Here is a 24381-nt window from a genome sequence, read left to right as displayed (position 1 = left end):
CTGCCCTTTCAGCAAGTGTGCCAGCAGGCACTAGGAGGCCCAGCAGCCTCGGTGCCGATCCACTTGAGGAAAGTGGGAGGGGTCAGGGGGTGGAGTTGTGCCCTGACGAGGGGCGAGGCATTCATGAGATTTGAGACTGCCCTGCTTGTCTGCCTCCTCTTCACCGCCGATTGACAGCAAGTCTGCACACAAAGAGTCAGTATAGAAGTCTCTCTCTCGTCTTCTTTGTTCACAACAAAAGAAAAACAGCCTCCACGGTAGAAAAATTGGCCGAAATGTAGCCATTCCCATCGCCTCCAGGCGGGAACCACGGGTAGGGCCCGGCTGGGGGATCAGTGGGTTCATAACCCTGATAATCATCCACTAATTTGCAATAACCAAGTCTAATACTTATGAGCTTGAACCTGCCACCAATCACCACCGCAACTACCGCCCTTTTTCGATAGATAAGGATGGTCGATGCGCCCCTCTTTCCCGATCCACCGCCGTGACCGCAAAAGCGGACAGAAAAAGAAAAAAAAAGAAGGGCGCGGAGATAAATACCTACGGCGGCGGTACGGTCGCTACGCTGTCCTGAGTGCGACGGCGTCAGGTCATCGATGCCCACACTGCATTTGACTGCTGCTGTTTGGGCCTTAAAGCAAATAAGAATGCCTAGTCTACCCTCCCGTAATTCAACGCACCCGGTTGTTCCCACACTATTCACGAATCAAACAAACTGGTCCAGCACTGCAAACGAATGCCCTGTAGCAAACAAAACGCTCTCAAAAGGAAGTCATGATAATCGGTAGCTGAGGTGGTTCCGCCGGGGTGTACTGGCGACTCGAATCGAGTGGGCCCTCACATGATCACACAGCAGGAGTTCTGCTTTTTGGCTGAGGTGTAGAACATCTTCGACTGCGCACTCAGACCCTCCGACTTGGATACCAAGTCATCGATCTTCTCGCCGCGCTCGAGAACCTAGTGGGGGGGTCAGCGGGAGTCGGTCACCTTACCCTGCGATCCAGAGATCCAACTTACGCTCTCGATAGTCTTGTGAAGTACGATCTTGGTCTCGTCCAGTTCTTTCTGGATCTTGAGGATGCTATCCACCTGGTGGGGATCTTGGTAGGCCTGGATGTAGGTCTTGAGGGAGGGGAAGGAGATCGGTTCCCGTGAAACACCGGCGTTCGGGTGGAGCGTGAGAAATTCGTCAAGGGTCTTGGAGAGGACCTGGTGAGCGGCGAGTGAAGGGTACTCGTTATCGCTGATGATTACACCGGCGATACCTTGGGTGCGCGCGTAAACGTGGAATGTGAAGTCTGCGGTCCGGCGGCGGTCAGGGGTTGGCTGGCGTGGCAGAAATGGAGGCAGAGAGGTAACAAAGGCGAAGGCAGAAAGCGAATAGGAAGATACACTTCAGTGGAGGGAAACTTGCCTTGTTCTTGGATATCTTGCCGTTGGCCTTGTTTCGTGCGTTCGGCGACGGTTTTGCTGAACATGGTCATGAACTCGCTGACGCTGCCCCTGGTGAAGCGCGAGTAGCTGCTCAGCTCGCGCTCAGCGCAGAGCTCCACCGCGGGAGCCTGGCCATTTTGGAGAATCTAAGACGAGGTGAACAAGTTAGAAATGACTTGTTGATGGGAACGACTTGATAAGAAAGCACTCACTCCGATGTAAACGATCTTCATTTTGACGACTGGGGGTTAGGTTTGTGAGGCTGACGTCGATGACCAGCGGAAAGCTTGCGGGGATCCGGTTGAGGTTGCCCTGCTCACCGCCTTGGCGCCTGGGGCATCGGCGGCTTTCTTTGTTATCATCACGAAATGTCCTCGGTATTTAGCATTCATATCTGGGCAGAAATCAAGCATGATATTGTGAGCTCCGTGACTTGAATACTTAGTTTGCTGCCTCCGACTGTAAAGCTACTTTCTTCAAGGACCTGAGAAAGATAATTTAGATTGGCCTTGGCAACGATCTGAGGGCAGTAAATTGGTCACTGGCCGGAGCCCGGGTCCTGTGGCAGGTGCCCATCTGGGATAGTATATATACAACCATACAACCAATACTATTCAGCATGCTTCAACACAGCAGTCCTTGCCCATGAAACTCCCAAACGCAGGCCACAATGAGAACAAGGTCTCATAAATGTCAATATCAACAATAGAGGACAGATGCTTCATATACTCACGAAACCGCAATGACAGGCAGTGTAAGAAGCAGTTCTCTATGAAAGCCTGTGCGGGAAAGTTCCGGCCGTAACCGTATACACAATCGACATGATGGAGGAGTCCCAGAGGCTGTTGTATAACGACAGGTAAGCTGACAAGCTTTACGGATTCGAAATTCTTTTTGTATATATAGCTAATAAGGTGGTACGCCAGGCCATGTACTGTGATTGTGATTGCCATCAAGCCGGCCAGATGGCTGCCAGATACGCGAATGCAACCATCCTCCTCCTCGTCACTGATAGCCACAACTGACTGGTCAGATCATGCGGTTTTACTAAGATAAAATGTACCTTACACCAGGTTCCCTGGTCCTGCGTATTTGATTACGAAATCGAGGCTGCAGCCTGAGGGAGTCGCAAAGCCATCACTCAATGAACAGAAGCACTCCCGGCTGCGGGTGATTACATATGGTTACAGCAATGTACTATGCGACAGCGGCGAAGCGACAGCAACTGCGACGAGAAGAAAGTATTGAATAGATCATTTGAAGTGGAGTATCCTCTAGACTGAACGCAGTCGCGCATCCAATAATACGTCCACGGTGGATTGCCTGTCCGTACGGTTCTGACTCTCTTGACTCTGGATCCAGCAAAATGAGAGTTGCAGCGGCGGTTACGGAAAGAGAACATCAGATCGGTGGCGGCTGTCATTTGCGCAGATGTCTTCTGCGCCCGCTGCTAAAGATTGTCGTTGTGTGTAGTGGGTCTAAACTGGTGCATCTACCGTTTGTGTTGTGGACTATGCTTCGGCCCGCACTGCATCCTGCACTGAGCTCCATCTTCAAGTTTAACACGATCTTTGTTTTGAGCAAGGCTTCACAGTAGCTAGTGAAGTGATGCAGATGCAGGATAGCCGAGGTGCATGAACTCTTTCTGGGGAATTGCACTAGTTCTGCATTTATCGCAGATCCTCATAAAAATCGTCTGAATCATTTGCGCGTACGAAGGGGCAAATTGCAGGTTAGGAAACAAGCAAGACACAGAGCGAGGGCATGTGGATAACCATGTGAGGGATTTTTCCTCATGCCTGCAAAGTTTTCTCTCCGCTAACTTGCACGTTCACGTTCAGGATACCGGGTCTAGAATATTTGTTGTTGTTTTCTATGACTCGTTCTCTTGTCCTCCCTGGTTGGAACTATGAGGGCTCGCGATAAGGAGCGGAATGCCGCACAGAATGGAAGACTTCAATGCCACTGTTTCCGGGACAGGATCTGCTCTTGATTACCCCTTCATAAACTAAGTTTAAGCATTTTCACCATCTGAACCAGGGATCAAGGGACGGCAAAGTCAGAGGTGGAAGAAAGGGCCCTGAACAGCGTCACATCGGGTTCGCAATCATGATGTCCGAGATCTTTGGGTGCCGTGCAACGCCGTCCCGTCAACGTCGATTGCAACGCGGGCCCCCAGCGCCGCAACCGGAAAGCTTCCCTTGCTAGGAATGCAACGAAGAACTGGAACTGGAATGTCTACCAAAACAACCTTTTCTACCAAGCTACGGAAGGGCTGGGGATGAGCTTCAACGATACTGACTTTCCGAAAAGGCATTTATACCGTCTTCTGCTCCGCGGTTTTTGATTCCTTCTCATCATCAGCTCACTCATTCTCTCTCTCACTCTCACTCTCACACTTTCTACCAAGCTTTTCCAAAGGAACAACCACACTTTCACTCTTGAAAACCATCATCATGCGTTTCTTCGCCATCCTCGCTGCTGCCACTCTGGCCACTGCCACCGCTGCCGTCGGTGGTCCCTCCGCCCGCAACCTGGAAGTCCGCGAGGCCCATGGCGACAAGCCCCGGTTCCCCGTCCCCGACAGCTACACCGTCAAGCAGGGTTCCGACAAGTGCGGTGACCAGGCCCAGCTCTCCTGCTGCAACAAGGCCACCTACGCCGGTGACACCACCACCATCGACTCCGGTGCTCTGGCTGGTCTTCTCAGCAACATTGCCGGCTCTGGCTCCGGCTCTCAGGGTATTGGTCTGTTCGACCAGTGCTCCAAGCTCGATCTTTCGAGTATGTCTCGCTATCTCCTAGACTTTTGACCATCAAGCAGATGCTAACGCTCATCTTCTCCAGTCCCTATCATCGGTATCAATGCCCAGGATATCCTGAACCAGCAGTGCAAGCAGAACATTGCCTGCTGCCAAGACAGCGGTGCTTCGGCCGTGAGTTTTGCCTCCTTCCTTCCCACTGCAGCGATGATATATCGCCAGAAGAAAACAATTTGATACTAACAAACCATATCGCAGAGCAACGACCTTCTGGGTGTCTCTCTTCCTTGCATTGCTCTGGGCTCCATCATCTAAAGCAACCCTCGGGCAAGGATCATTGGGCGAAATTGCTGGTTTTTATTCTTCGGTTCTTTCATTGGCAAGAGTAGACCCGTTTTTCGAACATCCCCTTCTTTGTTCCACTAGACTGTTTTTGAAAAAGTGATTCCTGGTCTACATAATTACCACACCTTAATAAATATCATTTTTTTATCTCTCTAACTCAGTGCAAGTGTATAGCAGAAACAATACGCTGCAGCTGCTGGGAAGCTATCTTTATCCTCTACGGAACTTCTTCTGGCTACACTTGCGGCGTTATCATCTAATTTACTGTAGTTCTGTCTCGGGAACACACTACGAGACCCCTTTCAATTGGCAGAAGCAACCCGATATTCAAGTACTACTGTACCTGCCTTCCCCCTTTATTACGAGTTATGCTCCCAATCGGTCATAGGGTACGAGAAGATCGAAGAGAGCGTTCACACTTCGAAACATCATTGAGCCCAATCACAACCACAAAAGCCATTTAAACCTAAAGGATACGATCGACCCAATCCATCCTCCGCACATCCCGAGGACCACTCACAAACGACCAATCACCGCATACACAAGGTCATCGGATTCGAGCACGCCCCAATAGGCCGAGCAGTCCTATACCGTACAAACAGCGCCGGCAAATCCAGATTCTTGTTCCGAAAGTCCAGAAGCTCCGAGTACTGAAAGACGAACTTCTCTCCGTCATGATGCACCTGAAGGATTCTTCCCTGGTATCCCAGCAGCTTACCGAGGACAAGAGTCTGTGGGCCGGGCAGAATCAGAAAAAAGATCTAGACGTTGCTTTCTACAACATCCTTTGTAGCTCCGCTGGGGAGGGCCTTCCACGCACCGGCATGGTCTCGAAAGATGGAAACCCGTCCAGAACCAGGTGATCGCGATATCCTCTCAAGACAGTCAGAACCTCATCGCGGCCGAGACTGGTGTTATTGGCAGTCGTGCAGCCCTTCATATCCAGTATCACATGCGGGAATTTCTCGGCAGCGTGTGCGATCGCATAACATACGCTACCTGTCCAACCGCTGTCGTTATATCTCCTATTTCCTAAGTCCGATTCATTCCCGCCCCCGTGAGAGGGCAGGAAGGAGGAAGGATGAATGTCAGCAAAGAACCACTACATTGGCTAATAGATCGTCGACCGCTCCCCAATTGAAGTGGAAGTGCAGAAGCGTTGGTAACACCTACAGTTTAGATAACTCGGCAAGGGTGTCGGAATCCGCTATCAATCCAGCACGCTCACGCCCGTCACACCTTGGCTTCGATTCTCGCGTGTGGTACCACCAGTGACCGCCCAGCTGAATAGGTTCAGCATCCAGGCTCGAAGCATCGAGATCGAGGCGAAAATCGTTATCGAGATTGTCTTTGCCGATGGGGTTGTCGGTGAATAATGATGGGGGGTACTTGGGGAGGAAGAAGCAGGGGTTGAAGGCGAGAAGATCGTCGCCGCCGACGGAGCGGTCGACTGGTATCATTTGGATGCCGAGCTGGCGGAGTTCTTCGATTGCGAACTCGTCACCTTCCCGGTCCGCCAGGATCGAAAGGAGTCGGGCGGCGTCTTCGCGGATTGTCTGGGATCGCGCACGAACTCTCTCTGCTTGAGAAGACATGATCGTGTCTTGCCTGTTAGTGAAGCAGAAGGCTTTCTTTGACGATGAAAGGAGACCAAAAAGAAAAGAAAAAAAAAAGAAAACAATCAGTGGACTGAAGAATTAGACGACCACACTTCTAGTGCTTTATGCAACTCATACTTACGACATCAGGGAAGTTCTGACCGCGACTCTGACCCTCCCCCCTCCCCCCCACCACGTCCCCTTCTTTCCACGGGTGCGCCGCGAAGTTCTAACAGGTATTCAATCACCTGGCAGATCAGTTGGGTCTTAGCCTCCTCGGATAAGGTGCTGTAGATCTTGTCGATCCTGACGCCGGGGAATTTTGGAGGAGGTTGAATTCCATAAACGATGAAATTGTTCTCTATTGCGTCGTAGCGGAGAATGACGGGGACGGTGATGGCGGCGTTCTGGCGGATACAGGTCATCACGCCGACTGAAGTTCGATGGGTGTCTTGGTGCGGGGGAGCTGGCGACTGGCGACGCGGAGGATGACAGTCGCGCTGCCATCAGATTGGGGTGCGTGGGGATTGTTTTGGTGGAGATTGCTGGGAAAAGTGATAAGGTAGATGGAGTGGAAGGCTGCTGTTACCTCGAGTGGTGGGATGGTGGTGGGGATGGAGAGTGAGGAGAAGACGCTCTCAGTCAGTAAGTAGCATAAAGTTGTGGGAGTATTTATGCTGATAAGGTCCTGGCTAAAGTAAATGAACTCGTTAATCTTGTTCGAGGCGATCTACTTGTCAGCTAAAGCCTGTAAGGTACAGAACGTGATACGGCGTGTGAGGTATGGATCATCGTGAATCATCATCCAAGCACTGAACTAGAGCAGTAAGCTTGCACAAGTATAATTATCCCTTTCCATGCTAACAATAAGTAGATAATGACACATGGCTTAGGCTCATTTAACCGGGCCGCGCAGTCGTGCCGACCCGCAGACTCGCCTTTTCACATGCTAGATCTGAACGAAGGGAGAACTATATTCACCTATTGACTACTTCCTATGGTCCCTTAGTTACTGGCCCTTTGTGTTCAAGCTTCAAATGGTAGATGCACCCAACTAGTGGGTGATAGGCGAACAGACATGCCTTGCATGCCCGGAGCACTAAACATGACAGCGCGTCGACTTCCTAGTTTCAAGGCTCATGATTCCAGCCGATAGATTAACCACAACCCTCTCCTCAACGTAGTGCAAGAACGCTAGGAATAATAGCGCGATACGATCCAGTAGTCTTCCAATCCATTGGCCTCCCAAAATAGCCCCAAGCGCAAACGCCAGCACCAGCGCCAAGCTCAGCGCTTAGACTCCAGCCTCATTGTCCCATCACCGTCTATCAATGAACATAAGTATAGATAGTCTATATAGCACTCAATAAATAAGCGCATACCATCCACAGATTACAAAATCCCACGAGAAGTACAATGTCCAACGAAGACTCCCCAAAGCCCCTCCGACTCCTCTCCCTCGGTAAGCAGCCCTACGTCAACCTTCCACCCGCCGTAAACCCCCAGCCTTATCCCCAAACCTCAACCCCCCAAGAACCCAAGCTGAACTCCATTCCAGACGGCAGCGGAATAACAGCAATCAGCCAACTCATAATCCTCAAATCCCTAACGCTCAGCATCCAACAACAGCACGCCCTCGCGGAGACCCCGCAACCGCACGAGCTCTTCGACCTGATCGGCGGCAGCGGGCACGGGGGGCTCCTAGCGCTCCTGCTGGGCCGGCTGCGCCTCTCCGTCGACGAAGCCATCACCGAATACCGCCAGCTCGTCCAACGGGTCTTCTCGCGTAGGAAACACCGCGGCGGGAACGGGCAATACAGCGCCCGCAAGATGGAGGCGGCGATCCGGGAGATCGTGGCCCGGTACCCTCATGCCCGGGACCCGGAGACGAAGTTGTTGGTTGAAATTGAGGGGGGTGCTGAGGAGGCTGCGGATGAGGTTGCGGGAGGTTGTAAAGTGTATGTCCACTCCCCCCCCACCCTGCGGGAAATTCATGTAGAAGAGGCAGAGATTGAGCGTCAGAGCTGACATTGCAATTCCACTGGGATTGGCCGGGCAAATCTAGGTTCGTGTGCGTGCGCAGTGCAGAAGCCATGGAATACGCGCGAGCGTTATGCTCGTATCGCACGTATCGGGCGGGAGACTATCCCGACCTGACGGTGTGGCAGGCGGGGCGGGCGGTGACGGCTTATCCGGGATTGTTTAAGCCGTTGGCGGTGGATATTGAGGAGTTTGTCGATGGGAGTCTCGGTACCAAGAACCCCTGTCGTATGGTGCTGAACGAGGCGCGGCGGCTGTTTGACGGTCGTCGGCCGCTGGGATGTGTGCTCAGTCTTGGGGCGGGGAGGCCCCCGCCGGTGCAGCTGGCCAGGCCCGGCGTCTTCCAGCGGCTCTTGCCGACGAGGATCGTCTCCGTGGTCGAGGCGCTGAGCTTTGAGGCGGAGGCGGTTGCGCAGGATATGGAGGGGAGGTTTGAGGGTTCGGCGGATGTCTACTTCCGGTTGAATGTGGGGGAGAGAGTTGCGGATGTGGGGATGGCGGATTGGGAGAGATCGAGTGAGGTGGAGAGCAAGACGATTGATTATTTGGCTGCGTTTGAGGTGGAGAGTACTGTGCTACGGGCTGCGGCGGCAGTGTACGGTGACGCGAAGAGGGAGAATACCAACGAGAAGCAGATGACATTGTTTGATTTGTAGATGAATACGCTGGGATGATTGTTGCTCAGATGTCACGCTAGCAAGCAAGCAGTCGCTCCACGCTCACAGATCATAAACCATAAACCCAAACGACACAGCCAGGTATGTACCACCACGGGAGGTAGTACACTAATCGGCCTTCTTCGGCTGACGGATCATACAATACAGCTAGAGGAATTAGCTTGGCCCACAAGCCAAACGCATCTCAGCCCGCAAAACAAAGACATGTACATACCTTGCAAGCATCCTTCCCATCCACACACTCAATTTCACTCACCAACTCAAACCCCAACTTCTCATAGATAACCAAGTTAGGAAACCCCTTGGAACTCTCCAGGTAGCAGGGCATGCCCTCGAGATCGGCCTTCTGTGTAACGGCCTCGACCAACTTACGACCGACGCCCATGCCCCGCATCTCGGCGTTGACGGCGATCACATTGCAGAAGTAATACCCGCGGGGATCGGTCCAGATCTGCCGGTGAGTGCGTTCCTGCTGCTGCTTCCACTGCCAGTACCGCCGGATGTTGAGTCCGCCGCGGCCGCCGAACTTGATGTTGAAAAGCAGCTGGCGGAACGACAGGATCCAGTCTTGCGCCCAGACGGTCCAGGACACGGGCTCGGAGAGCGGCTGCGGTGGGAACCACCAGCAGACACCTGCGATGTCGGTGGTGGGGCTTTTGTCGCTGGGGAGGGCGGACGGGGTGGCTTTGGCGATGTAGATGGGCGCTTGGCACGAGAGCCCGTATTGGAAATGCGCGGCCATCGAGGCGGCGTTGCGTTGCAAATTGAACTGGAAAAAGATTTGGATCTCACGGTTATTGACCGGTTGGATGGAATGGGGGAGGAATGCAGTGGGCGTGGAGTTTCTCTCTACATGTATTCTTATCATACATCATCCGGAGGAGGAAAGGCAACGATGGGGCAAAGGGGAGGATGGAGTCCGCTGCCTTTCCCCAGCTCCGGATGGAGACATACTTACCCCAGATCTCTTGTTGAATATCCAGCGGAAATACGGATCGTCGGCAAATGCTTTCTGAACGCATTCTACGGCCTCGGAGATATCCGCTTTGGTGAGAGGATGGATCTCGATGGCCATGATGAAGGTATCAAGGAACAGAAAGTAGGTCAATGGGATTTCAATTCAATTCCTACTGTGTCTGCGAATGGGTTGCGAGAGGGCAATGGTGTATGCGTGAGAATGGCGGCGGAGGGGGATAAGCGAGATCGCCATCTATTGATGGGAGTCGAAAAGACCGAGACAATAGAAGGGAAGGGAGAAGCGAGAGGGGGAGAGAATGGGAAGCTATTCAGAAACAACCAGGCAGGTGAGATTGGGGTATTGACACTGTTCCGGGTTAAACTGGGAGACAGGAGAGAGAGAAAGACAATGCATGGGAGGCAGGCTGGAACATCTTATACCGACGCCATCCTTCGCTCAGAACCCAGCCATAATCCATTGATTCTCAATCGGGCAAGTCCTACTCCGCAGCCCGTGACGTCCAAGACTATTCCGATTTTGGGAGTTCGACGCGTAGGGTCACGGGACTCACCGCTGCGTTTTGTTTCCCTTGAACCAATCGTGGGCTGCAGATCGACCTCGTTTGGTCATACCCCAAACACTAGGCAACTTCCGGCAGGTTGTGCCGGGGTTATCACTCTGGCCTTCGAACCTATCAGCCCCAGTCGATACAGCAGGGCTTATCGTAGTCAATGCCTGCAGGATGAAGGTGCACTGCTTCCTTTTCTTTATTGGACATCTCTACACCAGATCTTACCTGTACGAGTGTCTTGACCTCGGAGGTGGAGGGCTGTTGCCGGGAAGGAACGAGACAAAAGTCCACTCACTCCGCATTGGAGATGGCTTCGGTGATTCCCGCCAGTCCGACGATGCAGAGTCACATCATCTTGCCCATTTGTTACGTCTTGCCTCAATGTGGCTCGAGTCTTGCCGCCTGTTTTGACTGGTCACCAGTTGCGCCTCTGTCGTCTTGGTGCATTGGAGCTGCACTGCACCTAAGCATAAATTGAATTATGTGCCGGACGGAAGTTTGGTTTCCAGGAATGTCCTCGTACCACCATGTGATTTATGACGGTTAGGCACGCGCTATCAAATTACGTATGAGCAGATGACTGGGATGATGCTTACCATCTTCATCGCTTGACCACGGGCGTTAGTTTGAGAGACTGAAGACTCCGTGGCCTACCCCAAAGATCAGGATCGTCCTCGCCAAGCTCAAAAGCAGGATGTTCACCGCTCAGTCAGCGCCAAGACAAACACTGTAGATCAAGTCTCCTTACATAGAGCATTGTAAGATGCTTCAAGTCGGAAATGCGTCGTGTCTGAGGTATGAGACACTAAATCGTTGCGAGGCAGCCGAGCATAATGCTGAAGTAGTCAGGCACTACCGCCCCTTTCCTCCCGGCGCGTTCTAGTCTGGAAATTTCCCACGCTGCTTGTTAGCCTTTTCATCGCGAACCTCTCCCCTCACCGGTACATGCACGCTCGACGAATCTCAGAGGGCTGGTAGGGACTAGACTGATGAGATGGATGGTCTTTGGCGACGTAATGCCGAGACTATCCGCAGACTGGGGTGAGGTATAGAGTTTAGAATGGCACGTGCCTACCGAACCAGCTAGATGCAATAATTACTCGTTGCGGTTCGACCTTTGGGTTCGTGCAAGCCATCCGTTTTCATCCAAGGTCTTCATTCATAAATCACTGGGATAGTGCATGGGCCGGAACCGGTCATTCCGACCGGGTCATCTGCGATTCTTGTGGATGATAAGCGATTCACGATAAGCCTAATTAGGCTCGCTACCTAGGTTATGCCGATGCAAATGTCCGTTGATGTCAGTTCTCGAGCACTGTCACGCCGATGAAGCATCGGAAGTGGCCTCTTCAATCTAATTCTATCGGAGTACTTATCTGTACTCTCAAGTGAGGCAAGGATTCGAATAACTTAAATTACTCATAGTGCGATGGCGTGATAGTTGGGTGATCTGCATTTAACTTTCCGGGAAGATATCAGGATTGCCCGAATGGTTCCCTGCCGAAGCGAGAACAAACGATCTCGAATTGAAGGGTTGAGGTATAAGATTCGTAGTCGAGGAGTAGGTATGCGATTGTCGAATGAGTGAAAGTCCAACTCGGCTTGGAGGCTCCAAGCGGGAACCGAAGGCTTTAAGGACGGTAGTCAGTCAGTATACTTGATATTGCCTTACCACCTTCGCACAAGGCAATGAGACAGATTGTAATGACTTACATTGTTCTCAATATACCCACAACGACGAAAGGTCTTGATTGAGGATGTCGACGTTTCGACTAGAGGGAAGAAACAAGTGTTAAGAGAACAAGTGTAGATAATCCGACCATTGTGCCGAAGGGCTCTTCTCCCCGAACAGGCAAGAGTAATCCATGTCCCCGACTACTAGATCATCACCAAGGTAGACAGAGGATGAGATAGGGGCTGATTAAGGGCTATCCATTCTATGTGGTTGGTCAGCAGTCGTATAAGTTGGGACCACAATGCGAGGCTCTTCTTGTTTAAGCAGGACAGAGGTGGGTATATTCCCGTCTTGGGGATTGCGAAGGTGTTTCTAAAGGAACTTGGGCTCGAGGGCTGGGTGTCTATGAAGTTGTTCTCTAAGGCAATGACAGGTCCCGATCCTTAAGTACCGCAAGAGCACACACAGCGAATTATTGAAGTTTGGAATAGACTGATTCGGGAGCTTGATTTTTGAGGTCTATGGCTCGTAGCCGGGTATCTTTTTGCATTTTGTGAATCCAACGACGAGGTTCAACGTCTCTTCGTTTCTGCATTAGAGTGGAACACCTAGCGCCGGTAAAAGATGACTTTCAAATTTAGTGCAGTAGTACTAATGCTCTCCCCATCGCCAAATCTTTATCGGGATAGCACCAAGGCCTGTGTTGGTAGTTTCATGTGGGGTCGGTTCCCAGGTAGGATGCGGCAACGCAAACTCATAGCGATGCACCAGCGAGGCTATCAGCACTGTCTGTTCGAGATAACTGATATTGCGACCAATACACCCTCTCGCGCCTGTGCTGAAGGCCACGAAGTATGGCTGCAAATCCTTGCCCTTCTCGCCCAGCCAGAGTTCAGGCTTATAGGCCTCTGAATCTGGGAAGATGGTCTCGTTCCGGTGCACGACATATGCCGAGATACCCACCGAGGTGTTTCCTGGGACAAACTCACTAAGTATGGTGGTCCCCTCGGGTGGTGTCCGGCGAGGCAAGGCAAAGGAAACCGGGGGATGCAGGCGCATCGACTCGTCCAGGCAGGCACGAAGATAAGGCAGATGCTTGACCTTGTCGTATGGCGCGACGATCTCGTCTTCATTCATGACATTGTCCACCTCCTCTCGCAGCTTCTGCAAGCAATCTAGGTTTCTTAAGAGAAGGAGCATCGTATTGGCCAACGCGATAGCCGTGGTATCGGACCCCGCGTTGATCATGATACTCACCTCGGCGATTACCTCGCCCCATTCGAGATTATGTGGTCCTCCGTTTTTGTCCGCCATCATCGCGGAAAAGAAGTCATCCAGCTTCTCGCCGTTCAGATACCGCTTGAGCCGATTATTGGACCTGCTGTACACGATCCCGTCCCAGTCCCTGCGGAGCTTCCAGGTCCTGCGAAACGTGGTGGAGAAGAGCTTGCTGGCCTTCACGGAAGTCTGGTACCAGTCATAGCACCAGACAAGCGTGGACGTGGCCGAGCCATTGGCAAAGTGGCATTCTCCGAACCTCACTCTTTTGACGGTCCCATCCATCGACTCCGAGGTGATCAGGTCGTTTCCTTAATCCAAGAACCGAACGTCCTCGCTCAGACCGATATTCGCAATCGCCGCGATGGTGAACAAGTTCGTCCACATCCGGTAGTCGACGGTCAAATCCTCTGGTTGGGGCGATGGCCCTCGGGGAGGGGGTCTGTGCGTCGTGCGTCAAAAGCCTTGATGATGCGATGAATCATATCGGCGACTTTGTATTCCCTAGATTCGAGGTTCTTGAGCGCGTATGCACTGGACAGAACCTTGCGTTTGCGGGGATGCTCGCTCCTGTCAATCACGTCGGCAAGGTGAAAGTGGGAGCCACTTGTAATAGAATAGAACAGGTCTTTCGTGCATGTCGTGCTGTGACCATAGATGTCTTTGATGGCTTTGTGGTCTGCATAGGACAGTGTATTTGGGCCGGTGCGGAGGGTAGGATGCTTTTTGTGCGCTTCAAAGAGTCGCTTATATCGTGTCCCTTTGCGTGACTCAATGACGAGAGGAAGGTTGGAGATGCCCGACCAGAAGGAGGGTTTCGGGTACTTTCGAAGGCCCTTGGGGTCCCGAAAGTAGTTGATGAGAGGAAGAATGCCGTAGTAGAAGAAGAGAATATGGCAGACAACGAGGAGCAGTTTGACATACATGACTTTGACGCTGAGATATGCTTAGTTGATCTGTGAGAATCTCAGTAATCATATCGAGCAAGACTCGATTGATATAATGTGTCGATGCTGCGTGGAAGTGTATACTTACCCCGGATTCTGGCCAAGGGACGGAAACGGTTAGCGCCGGGAACTTCACCCAAAGTATCAAACTAGTAATCATCGGCGAGAGCCTTGCTTTCTGGCTATCACCTACATGCAGGCCCATGCAAAGCACAATCACGGAGGGAGAACAGGACCCAGAAAAGCAAAAGGGAAGAAGTGGTGGAGATCATTTGAGAGTCATGCGAGTGAGCCCATGGTTTCATCTATCATGAAAATGGGTATATAACCCGAATGTAGCGTAATTGGGGTCAGCACGGTACACGCGCACTCGATCACGATATGGCTTGTTTTGAAAATCCTAATTCCGAGTTTCTTGAGACTCAGTTCTCTGCATCAACACGGCTGCCAGATGGTCTAGGGCAGAATGGTGGTCGTATCAACAGCGACAGAGTTGGCTTGCTGCGGGCTTCCTCTCCCTCACTTCCATTGGACGAACTCCGCCATCGATTTCAGGAAGATGGATACCTCTTCGTAAAGGGATTTATTCCCCGCGAGGATGTTTTAGATGCCAGAGAAAAGTGAGTGTGTTGTCCGCATGTGAACGTCCGGGGTTAATTTCCTCTGTTAACAAATCCAAGCTACTTCGAAGCATACGCCAACACATCTCTACTGCAGCCAGGGTCATCCCCGCGGGATGGTATCTTCAACAAGTCGTCTCATCCTGATCTGCACAAGGGTATTAGTGGCCAAGGCTTGCCCGTTGATCCTGTAGGGGCAAACGCTCTTACCAATGCCCACTCTGACCCCAAGTACCGAGTCTTTGTCGAGCATCCCGCTTTGACGCAATTTTTCCGGCAGTTGATGGACTGGAAGGAGCACGTCCTGTTCCACTGGACTATGCTGCGCCATAATGTTCCCTTTGGGCTGGGAGCAGGCATCACTATGACAAGTTTTTCCTGCGAGGGGGTGATTGATATTGCCTCACTGCCTGGGTGCCAATTGGTGAGTCAAGTCCCCTGTATGCTCCTTGATTCGCTTGTGTTGCTGACTTAATAGGTGATATCTCAATCGATGGCGGAGGCCTGTGCTATCTGGAAGACTCCGCAGCCCTAGGAAGAGAGATCGAGGACGATTTCACCACTCGCGCTGCTAATTCCACCGACGAGCAGCACCTCTCCGCCTATAACGCCAATATGATGGCTGTTGGAATGCTGGCCAAGTCACCTCAAGGATTTGTGTCCGATCATCCGACTTCCGAGACTCATAGATGGCTGGCCACTGACTATGAGGCGGGCGACGTGGTTTTCCACTATCCGTATACCATTTATGCCAGCGGACGCAATGAGGATGTGGAGGGGCGCATTCGATTGAGCACAGACTTGCGTTTCTATGAGAAAGGAGAAGCGGAAATGGACAAGCGATGGTTCAAGATTTGGGACCCGAATGATGGACTATAAAGTTAGGTCTGTTCCTTAGTTGATTTCGCTGAACCAACCGTGCGTTGGCGGGGCTGGCGGTAAATTAAGTAACCTAAACGGCAACCGTCGCCGAACCTTCCAAGTTTGTGAGATTGCTTTCTCAATCTCCACCACTAGTATCAAAACTTCATCGATTCCCTGCCTTGCATGCCAGTAAGGCGTCAACCCTGGTGAGTAAATCGAGGTCTTGGACGCTTCTGACTTAACCTCAGTGAGCATTGCCGAAGTATGTTCCGGGAGATCCGTCCTTCGTGGGCTGCTAATAGCTTACGCATCCTTTCTAGGACACCACCTACGATGTAAGCATCTCCTTCAAACCTTCCTTCCTCAATCATTTTTTCCCTTCAGTTTGATCAAGAACTCAATCTCTGTCTTCAACAGGTGGTGATTCCGCCCAAAATGCCAGCGATGTCAATGAGCGGGAGAGAATGCGTTCGCTCCAGCGCACAGTTGCAGTTCTCGCATACCACCAGCGCAGAATATGCGTGGGTCTCCTATGATGCTCCAAATACAATATATTAGTATGAAGTCTTTCCTGGTCATAATCGCAGCTAAATCTCTCAAGACAACGCTGCGTTCGAATATGTTGACGAGACTCCGGCCTTGGTAGCTCTCTACGAAGCCGAGACTGGCGCAGACTTCAATGCGCTCAGCCGTACATCATGCCAGGTTCAATCCACAGATATTGTCAGCACAGGACATGCATGGAGTAGCCCTGAAACATTCGGCGTTACACCTCTCCGCGCCAGCCTGCCATCACCGAAATCATCAAGGCAGGTGACGCAGGCACAATTGAGCCTAGAAGAAACGTGTCTCCTTCGATATTCCGTCGAGAGTCAGGCGTTATGGGTATGTTGTCGTTGCTAGTCTGTCTGTCCAGCCGCTGATCACGACGTCATTTCGATCTCTGTGACCCGGAGCGACATTTTGCTGTCGTTGTTCCACAAAGAGCGCGCACCTGCCCGCCCCTCCTAGACGCGATCCTCTCCGCATCCGCCCGACACTTCAGCACTCTTCCCGAAGAACGTCAACTCGTAATCACGCAACAATATGGCTTGCAAGAGGGTCTCGCAATTGGCGAGGGTCTATGCTCGCCTATCACAGCCGCTCTATCGCTGGTCTCAGGGCTGCCAGCCACGAACCCAATGCGATCATGGACGAGAACCTGCTTGCAGCGATGGTGATTCTTCGGTTCTATGAAGAATTCGACAGTATGCCTTCCGCTTCTCTTCGTTCATGCTTTTCGAAAGCACCTCCAAAACAGCCCAGCTGAATCCAACAGGCCCTTTCATCGATCCTCCATCCTCCACCGCCAACCGCGGTCTTCAGGTCTTCCTCGAAGCGCAAGCCTCGTCCGCGGTGCAGACAGCGAACGGTCTTCGCTCCTCCGCCTTTTGGGTCGGCTTCCGACAGGAATTCCATATGGCTATCTCCCAGCGAAGGCCCTTCCGTATACCTCGGACCACAGTAGCGCAATACCTTCCCACGCAGTCCTCTCCAGACCACGTCTGGGTCAACCATCTGCTCGTCATCGGGGCGCACATCATCCAATATTGCTTCCCGCCTGCCCACCACCCCCAACAATCGCCGGACGAGAGATCAACCAGCTACGAGCGTCTCCTTACCGTCCGGCAAAACTGGGCCTCCAGCGCACCGTCCACCTTCACACCCATCTACACCACCCCAGCCTCACCGTCCGAGGGGCTCTTCTTCCCGCAGCAATGGTTTCTCAACGACACGCACATCGTAGCCACCCAATCGCTCGGGCTGATCAACCTGCTACTGGCGACACACGATCCGCACGTCGACCGGCTCCGGCCCCCGGTGTCGCATCGACGGGCGCTCGCCGTGCTGGACGAGTCCGCACCACGGTGCGGGTGATCTGCGGGGTGGCGGTGGCCAACCGGCAGGTCCAACGGCGGCGTTGACGGCGAGTCTGGCGGTGGTGTTGGGGGCGGAGGCGTTCCGGGAGGTGGCGCAGGCGGAGCGGGCGACGTTGATCGGGGTGGTGCGGGGGATGAAGGCGGAGAGCTACTACTTCCCCGGGGAGGACATGGAGGGGGTGATCTTGGGAATGTGGGGTGGGGTTTGATTCGAGGGATAGTCACAGCACATTCCTGGGTTAGAAGCTCCTGCACATTCCTGCCAGTGGATACAACAAAAGATAAGATCGTATGCAATCAAGGATCCCCCATTTTCAACGACTCAAGACAGACACACCCCATAGTTAAGAACACACAGATGAATGGGATGAAGAAAAGAAGAGATAGACAGGTATAATCTAGAAAGCATATACACACGTGAAGAACGCCCAACCCAGCACCGCTGGAAAAGGGAAAAAAAAGACAACAAACCCATCAAAATCGACATCACAACCCGTGGGGTATGATAAAGGGAAAGATATAAACACCCGAAGCAAGCATAGACAGCGAAAAAAAAAAGAAAGAAAGGAAAAGGAAAAACCCCGTAATCATCAATTCATACATATATTCAAACGCTCCACAAATCGCTTTTAGCAGCGTAGCGTAGCGACCGAATCCGCAAACCCGAGGGTACGTACGGATCCTAGTAATGCGACGACTCATTCTCCGAATCTATCCCCCAAAATCAAAATTAGCATTGCGCCCACTTCTTTACTTGTTTTACCCGCATACTCAAATTTAGAGTACTGGGGGGTGACTTACATCCAGACTCAACATCACGCACAACAGGCGGCGCAAGACCCTTCCCGCTCCCACCGCCGCCACCTCCGGGGTAGCCCATCATGGACTCGCGCTGGAAGAAGCCCAGATTCTTTAAGCGCACGGAGCGCATGTAGGATTCCTGCTCGCGGGAGAAGTTATACGGCCGTTCTTTCTCGCCGGGTCCGACGCCGTAGGTTTTGAAGAGGGCGGCGCCCAAGGAGACGAGGGCCAAGCAGGCGACAATCACGATGACGATGATTGCTGAGGTGCTGAGGGTGCCCATTTTGATTTATTGTTCTGTGGGGGGGTTGTTGGTTGGGAGGTAGTGATATGAAAGTTAGGTGTGGTGGTGATGCGATCGTGCGATCGGGTCTGTGCCGGTATTGTTGTTGCTTGTAGTGGGTATATAGTCGATGCAGTGGCTCGATTGTGATCGGGGAGGTTGGTGGTCCGAGTACGATGCGTAGTGTGGGAGAGTAGACTCGGATTGGACTAGTGGGCGGGAGTGGGCGGATATCCTCTTTATTGCATGCTCGATCTTGATTCCGATATTTTCGAGAGGATTCGATTGTGAGCGCGGGATAGTCCGGGATTGTTGATGGTGAATTGGGAGGTGGTGTGGTAAGGTGGAAGTAAAACTGAGGGGAAAGAGGAGGAGAAGAAGAAGAAGAAGAAGGAGTCCGACCGAGAGAGTAGCGAGCGAAAGTACAGGATTTAATTAAGAGCAGCCAGCGAGTCAACAGCCCGCACCAAGCAAGCAAGCAAAAAAAATGTACGACCAGTGATTCGGAGGATGAAGAAGAGGGGGCCCACTGTTATTTATAAATCAGAATTGGAACAGGATGAATGAAAAGAGAGACTGGGTTTTGGTTGCCCACGCGGCCTGCTGGCTGAGTTCCAAGCTGGCTGACTTCCCGGCTTCCATTGCCATTGGCGAGTCTTCGTCGGGCGGCGTCTCCACCTCTGCGCATCGAGTCCTTGGGATGCCCTGAGTCAACTTTAATGACTGGCTTGGATTCACTGGGGTTTGGATGGATTGATGGACCAGGGGAATTGGAGGAGAGATAAAAAGGACGATTGCACTCATTTGGACTGACTGAATTATTTTTCCTCATTTCTCAACTGCTTAGTAAAATCATTCCCATCTTATCGACCCTCTTTCCTCCGCCCTGCCGAAAGCTTGACCAAGCGGAGATGGCTTCATCATTGGCTGGTAAAAGTTGTGGTTGCGGATTCCAGTCAGTCGCCGATCTAGAATTACTTTCTGAGGGACTTGCTGATGCATCATCCAATTTGCTCACACCACACACACTCCAGACATTAAATCAACCCAACAGTCCCCCCTCCTCCCACACGCCTCATGTTCCAGTTGAATTCGTACTTCGTATTTCAGGCATCTCCTTCAACCTGAAACATCGTGGGGCCTGAAACGGCAACGTTTCTGCCATCCATCTGGCACCGACGTAATTCGTCCGCGGATCGACAGTATCGGCCTGGGCCTAACCCACCCTGGCTTTGCCGATAAGCACTATTAACTCGTCCTGATTACCGCGCGGACGGCTGACTGTCTGTTTGTCTGTCTGTCTGTCTCGCCCCTCACGAAAAGGAAGCTTTTCTAGCCTCCTCCCCTCATTCTCATGCGACAATCAAGCACTTCCCACGTCATACTTTTCAGTATTCTCCACTCGATAAATGGATAATCCTGAGTCTAGTCTAGTCTAGTCTAGTCTAGTCTGCTCGGACACAGAACTCACGACAATCATGTTGCCTGAAAAAAAAAAAGCCGGATATAATTAGTTCAATGCCGGTGGATCGTCGTCGTCGGCGGTAGCGGCCCGGATGATACGGATACGCCGGGGTTTTCGAGCACTTTGCCTGCCCTGCTTGAACCAAACATTTCTTGATTGGAAGCTTGATGACTGTTCCTATCTGACATCTCCCGATATTTGCTTGCCAGGGACTAAAGCTAATTTTACCAATACTATCAACTTCTCATCTCCAGGCTTGTCAGATGGAACGGAGCGAATAACGCTTGTCTTTTCTCCGCATCTAATTCTCGAGCGAATTGGATCGCACTCGTCCGATTCTCCTCGAATCTACTAAACGGGAGCTCAAATTAGCTATTGTGTCTACGATTCCACAATCAGACTTGCAAGATTGGCTCGTCGAAAAGACTTCATCGAAAAGCAAGTCACATGCGAGTAAGCGGAAAAGAAATGCAGGACCCCCCAGCCAGATCCTCCAGCCCCGGCCACCCCCCTCCCAGTCCAAACTAGAATCAATGAGATGAGCAGGGGTCGGAAAACCTGTACGACCGCGATGACACACAGGAATCTAGGTGCAGACTACCAGGTTGTGCTTGTGGTCGCGCGGATTTATGATACTCTTAATGTAATTCGTCTGATGTTCAATTCTAGCTCTCGAGTATGTACAGGCCACTAGCTTCGTTACTACGGGAGCAGGCTTCGTGGTGATCAAAGAGCATTGACCCCCAATCCATTGTAATGTTAGTTCCTGCATGAAGTAACGGGCAGCCGCATGATTAGACCTGCTTATCCGGCAGGATTTAGATCTTGTCTGGTGGCTGGACGGACATTTGTTGTAGTCTGTAGCTATGCGCAGCGCTGATACCAATACCCTGGCCCTGGCGATTGAAGATTGCGCATCCTTATCGCAAGCACCGATGTGTTGTTGAATGCTGGGGATCTAAACTTATTCGCTGACTGGAGGATATGATTGGTTCATCCCAGGATGTAGTAGGAGAAGTTCGGAGGAATAAGTAGTTGGACCCGCCCATCACTTGAAGCTAGGTGGTAGTGTCGAATACTTTGTTGTCACATTTTCGATGACATATGACAGATAGAAGTACTTAGATAAAAGCAACAGAAATCCCAGCCACAGCGAGGCGTAGCCGACTTCCCATTGTCTTTTCTAACCGAGCAATTTTCATCTTGTTCTCATCGTATTCGTGCCTAGCCTTGAACCTCTCTTTGAATCATCTGTATTCGAATACTTCTTTCACGCTCCATCACTTCTCCGGTCTTCCTTTCCAGAGTTTGGTATTCGCCCATCGGATACGTCACTGCCAATATCCCGAAAAGTGAGCACTATCTACCCTTATCTCAACTCACGAACGATTCTCACCATGTAAAAGTAGCCGAAGCAGCTCCGCTCACCCGGGGCTCTGGCGCAACTCAGAAGCAACGCCATCGCAATGAGTTGTAGGTACGACGTCTTCCCTCGATGGCGGAGGCAAGCCCCTATTACACCAAGCCCTCGACAGCCCAACAAGACAGCTACGTATAGACCAATTAGCCCATGAAGACAGTCTCTATCGACTCGACGGGGACAGAAGCACATACATCTCACGGCTAATCGGATGATAGAAGATATTGTCCTTCTTGACGATGAAATTCAAGCCTTTCCTTCGCATGTATCTGTTTCCAACCCCAAATCCCATGGTTAGTAGAGTGTATTGCATCTAAAAAAGCTTGAGCAGACACACTCACGCCAGAGCATTAACCACCTGGCTCCGAATGATCGCAATATCCGAGTCAATGAGGGTGGGCATTCTCGCGACATTGATGCCGGGCGCAAGACTCATGGCTATCGCCAGGACATGTCCGCCGGGCTTGACCGGGTTCTCGCGCTCGGGCAGTTCGGCGCTCCCGTGGAAGGTCGGCGTGTATCCGGAGCCGCTGCAGTCGTCCAGGGCCTGGCATTCTGCCCCGAAGCTGATCCGCGCCAGGACTTCTTCGGTGACGAGGTCGCGCACGTCGGGTCCTGCGGTGTCGGTCCTGGTTGATGAGCGTGGAGTTATTAGTTGAGGGAACGCTTCGATGGTCTGGCTCAAGCGTGGGGATATGATGATACTCACTGGTAGCGGACCTTCAGGGCGTATCGTTGCGTGGTGCCAGGGGCTGTAGCTTCGTAGACGACCCACCGCTCGCGTAACTCCTGTTTGAGCGTCTCGGAGAGCACGTTGACGAGGGTGTAGTTAGTGTTTTCGACGGTCATCACTTTGCCAATCTGGGTTCCCATCAAGGGTCCGGCGGGGAATCCGTAGTCCATTTTGAGGGCGGGTTACACAGGTGGCTGAGTTATTTGGTTCGCAAGTAAAGAAACAAGTAGCGTAATTCAGAAGAGCGAGAGTAAAGAGAGGTAATTTGAATGTGTGAGCCGCGTACACCGTAGAATCTGAGCTGAAGAATAAATCCAGGATTGACGTAAGAAGCACGACGAGCTGGACTCGTTTGTCACGTCCAGCATCTGGCAAACAAGACAAATCTGGCAGGACTGCATTGCCGTTACCAACATTTACATTCAAAGGACCGGTAGACATTTCCGAGCCTTCGTGTATTGATTCTGCGGTATCACTACCTATGAGCTCCGGCTCTCCTTTTCTTCCTCTAAACACACCAGGTGAACTATACAACCCATTTCCCAATTACCCCCAAACCTCACCCCCTACTCATCCTCATGATCCTCAACCTCAAAAACCAACTTCACCCCACTAACCCTCCCCTCCCTCATCTCCTCAAAGCCCTTCTCCACCAACCCACGCAGACCCCCGGCCCCAACCTTCACCGGATGGGATTTAACCCTGCCATCCCTCACAAACGGCCAAACCCTGCGCAACCAACCCACCGCAAACTCATAATCCTCTCTTCTGGCCGGAATCCTATGACCACCCAGCACCACCTCCTCGCCCATAGCCGTATACGCGACGGTCACGCGACTCCGTACATTCTCCCTGGGAACGACCGTATCCTCCAACAGAGTCGCGAACTCACCTCCCAAACTCGACATCGCAGTCCCGCAGAACTCCACCGCCGCAGTCCCGCCAACCGTATCCATCACCAGCTCCAATCGATCGCCCGTCAACTCATTGATGCGCATCGCGGCGCCCGGGTCCCGGTAGTCGAAGACCTCGTCTGCGCCGTAGGAGCGCACGAGGGGGAAGTTATGCGGCGAGCACACGGTGAACACTTTGTAGCCGGAGAGTTTGGCGAATTGGATGGCCATGGTGCCCATTGCTGTGGAGCCGCCATAGATGAGGATCGGGGACGGGGTTGACAGCGGGGTTTCGGGGGCAGCAAGGTTGAGGGTTTGGTAGAGCGATTGGCCGATGGTTGTTAGGGCGATGCCCAGGGTTGCGGCTTCGGTGTAGGAGAGATGGTCGGGGATTGGGAGTTGGAGGGCGGTTATGGCGGGCGTTGCCGTTGAGAAGGCCCCGTCGGACGGGTGCGCTGGGTTGCAGCCCGAGATGAAGCCGAAGACGCGGTCGCCTGGTTGGAATGGAGGGTCGGTGGTGGTGGAGGTGGATGGATCGATGGAGAGGACAGTGCCCGCGTAATCGCAGCCCAGAGGGAGGTGCAGCGGGGAGGCTGCGCTGGAGATCTTTTTGATGTCCGTCGGGTTGAGTGCTACGGCTTTAGGGCGCACGAGGATGGTGCCGGGGCGGAGTTGAGGCGGCGGGATGTGTGTTAAAGCTGCGGTGTGTGGGGAGGTGAGCGTTATGGCAAGCGGCATTGTGGTGGTTTTGGTTTTGGTGGTAGTGATGCTAGTTTTGGAAGATTTTGGTGATTGAACTGGGATCGATTGTACTTCTATTTTGGTCTGATGTGGAGATGGATGCTGTATACCTACTACCACTGAGTGTTTTATATGCACTTAATTAGGGCTGCTTATTCTGCTGACATATATCACAGCTCTGCTGATTAATGTGTGAGATGCTGACGGATTAGCGTATTGGAGATGATTAATACGCTCTGTAGACGAGCTAGAGTCCTAGAGGTATAGCTGAAGTTAGTGGTTATCGTCAGAAATGATGATGGTAGCACTATCCAGCTCGTGAACTTGTGTTGTAAATTGACTTCTAACACCTCG

The 24381-nt window shown here is 52.1% G+C and overlaps 11 protein-coding genes across 11 annotated transcripts; 4 read left to right on the top strand and 7 right to left on the bottom strand.

The window, feature by feature from the left end:
- Nucleotides 1-840: 840 nt before the first annotated feature.
- Nucleotides 841-1670, bottom strand: BO97DRAFT_436675 (palmitoyltransferase YKT6; the record flags this gene model as incomplete). Its single annotated transcript, XM_025697801.1, has 4 exons — nt 841-960; nt 1021-1301; nt 1418-1583; nt 1650-1670. 4 exons carry the CDS (start codon nt 1668-1670, stop codon nt 841-843), a joined length of 588 nt encoding a protein of 195 aa, XP_025548935.1.
- Nucleotides 1671-4004: 2334 nt separating this feature from the next.
- On the top strand, nt 4005-4514 carry BO97DRAFT_318586 (hydrophobin family protein; the record flags this gene model as incomplete). Its single annotated transcript, XM_025691272.1, has 3 exons — nt 4005-4221; nt 4285-4373; nt 4458-4514. Coding segments are annotated over 3 exons (363 nt in total), but the record flags the coding sequence as incomplete, so codon positions are not given.
- A 1199-nt stretch (nt 4515-5713) lies between these two features.
- BO97DRAFT_457715 (uncharacterized protein) lies at nt 5714-6665 on the bottom strand (the record flags this gene model as incomplete). Its single annotated transcript, XM_025699211.1, has 2 exons — nt 6317-6665; nt 5714-6152 (listed from the first exon to the last, which is right to left on the bottom strand). The coding sequence occupies exons 1-2, from the start codon at nt 6565-6567 to the stop codon at nt 5714-5716; spliced, it is 690 nt and encodes a 229-aa protein (XP_025548933.1). The 5' UTR covers nt 6568-6665.
- An 872-nt stretch (nt 6666-7537) lies between these two features.
- Nucleotides 7538-8838, top strand: BO97DRAFT_445279 (FabD/lysophospholipase-like protein; the record flags this gene model as incomplete). Its single annotated transcript, XM_025698532.1, has 3 exons — nt 7538-7604; nt 7701-8100; nt 8208-8838. The coding sequence occupies exons 1-3, from the start codon at nt 7559-7561 to the stop codon at nt 8836-8838; spliced, it is 1077 nt and encodes a 358-aa protein (XP_025548932.1). The 5' UTR covers nt 7538-7558.
- A 129-nt stretch (nt 8839-8967) lies between these two features.
- Nucleotides 8968-9934, bottom strand: BO97DRAFT_436673 (GNAT family N-acetyltransferase; the record flags this gene model as incomplete). The annotated part of the gene is made up of 3 exons (XM_025697800.1): nt 8968-9006; nt 9074-9628; nt 9818-9934. 3 exons carry the CDS (start codon nt 9932-9934, stop codon nt 8968-8970), a joined length of 711 nt encoding a protein of 236 aa, XP_025548931.1.
- Nucleotides 9935-12714: 2780 nt separating this feature from the next.
- On the bottom strand, nt 12715-14267 carry BO97DRAFT_436672 (benzoate 4-monooxygenase cytochrome P450; the record flags this gene model as incomplete). Its single annotated transcript, XM_025697799.1, has 3 exons — nt 12715-13652; nt 13686-13749; nt 13836-14267. 3 exons carry the CDS (start codon nt 14265-14267, stop codon nt 12715-12717), a joined length of 1434 nt encoding a protein of 477 aa, XP_025548930.1.
- Nucleotides 14268-14669: 402 nt separating this feature from the next.
- BO97DRAFT_479829 (uncharacterized protein) lies at nt 14670-15787 on the top strand (the record flags this gene model as incomplete). The annotated part of the gene is made up of 3 exons (XM_025700715.1): nt 14670-14908; nt 14969-15348; nt 15387-15787. 3 exons carry the CDS (start codon nt 14670-14672, stop codon nt 15785-15787), a joined length of 1020 nt encoding a protein of 339 aa, XP_025548929.1.
- A 674-nt stretch (nt 15788-16461) lies between these two features.
- On the top strand, nt 16462-17933 carry BO97DRAFT_160397 (uncharacterized protein). The gene is made up of 2 exons (XM_025690221.1): nt 16462-17019; nt 17091-17933. Exons 1-2 carry the CDS (start codon nt 16896-16898, stop codon nt 17687-17689), a joined length of 723 nt encoding a protein of 240 aa, XP_025548928.1. The 5' UTR covers nt 16462-16895; the 3' UTR covers nt 17690-17933.
- Nucleotides 17934-18054: 121 nt separating this feature from the next.
- BO97DRAFT_160273 (uncharacterized protein) lies at nt 18055-19041 on the bottom strand. Its single transcript, XM_025690220.1, has 2 exons — nt 18493-19041; nt 18055-18402 (listed from the first exon to the last, which is right to left on the bottom strand). Exons 1-2 carry the CDS (start codon nt 18773-18775, stop codon nt 18374-18376), a joined length of 312 nt encoding a protein of 103 aa, XP_025548927.1. The 5' UTR covers nt 18776-19041; the 3' UTR covers nt 18055-18373.
- Nucleotides 19042-21823: 2782 nt separating this feature from the next.
- Nucleotides 21824-22563, bottom strand: BO97DRAFT_427194 (uncharacterized protein; the record flags this gene model as incomplete). Its single annotated transcript, XM_025697185.1, has 3 exons — nt 21824-21929; nt 22002-22289; nt 22370-22563. 3 exons carry the CDS (start codon nt 22561-22563, stop codon nt 21824-21826), a joined length of 588 nt encoding a protein of 195 aa, XP_025548926.1.
- Nucleotides 22564-22959: 396 nt separating this feature from the next.
- BO97DRAFT_445274 (zinc-binding alcohol dehydrogenase family protein) lies at nt 22960-24024 on the bottom strand (the record flags this gene model as incomplete). Its single annotated transcript, XM_025698531.1, has 1 exon — nt 22960-24024. The coding sequence occupies one exon, from the start codon at nt 24022-24024 to the stop codon at nt 22960-22962; it is 1065 nt and encodes a 354-aa protein (XP_025548925.1).
- Nucleotides 24025-24381: the final 357 nt, after the last annotated feature.

Source organism: Aspergillus homomorphus, assembly GCF_003184865.1.
Source record: "Aspergillus homomorphus CBS 101889 unplaced genomic scaffold BO97scaffold_35, whole genome shotgun sequence".
In the NCBI taxonomy this organism is placed as follows: domain Eukaryota; kingdom Fungi; phylum Ascomycota; class Eurotiomycetes; order Eurotiales; family Aspergillaceae; genus Aspergillus; species Aspergillus homomorphus.
Note: the sequence above shows the minus strand (reverse complement) of the source record. Positions and strands in the feature narration are given on the sequence as shown.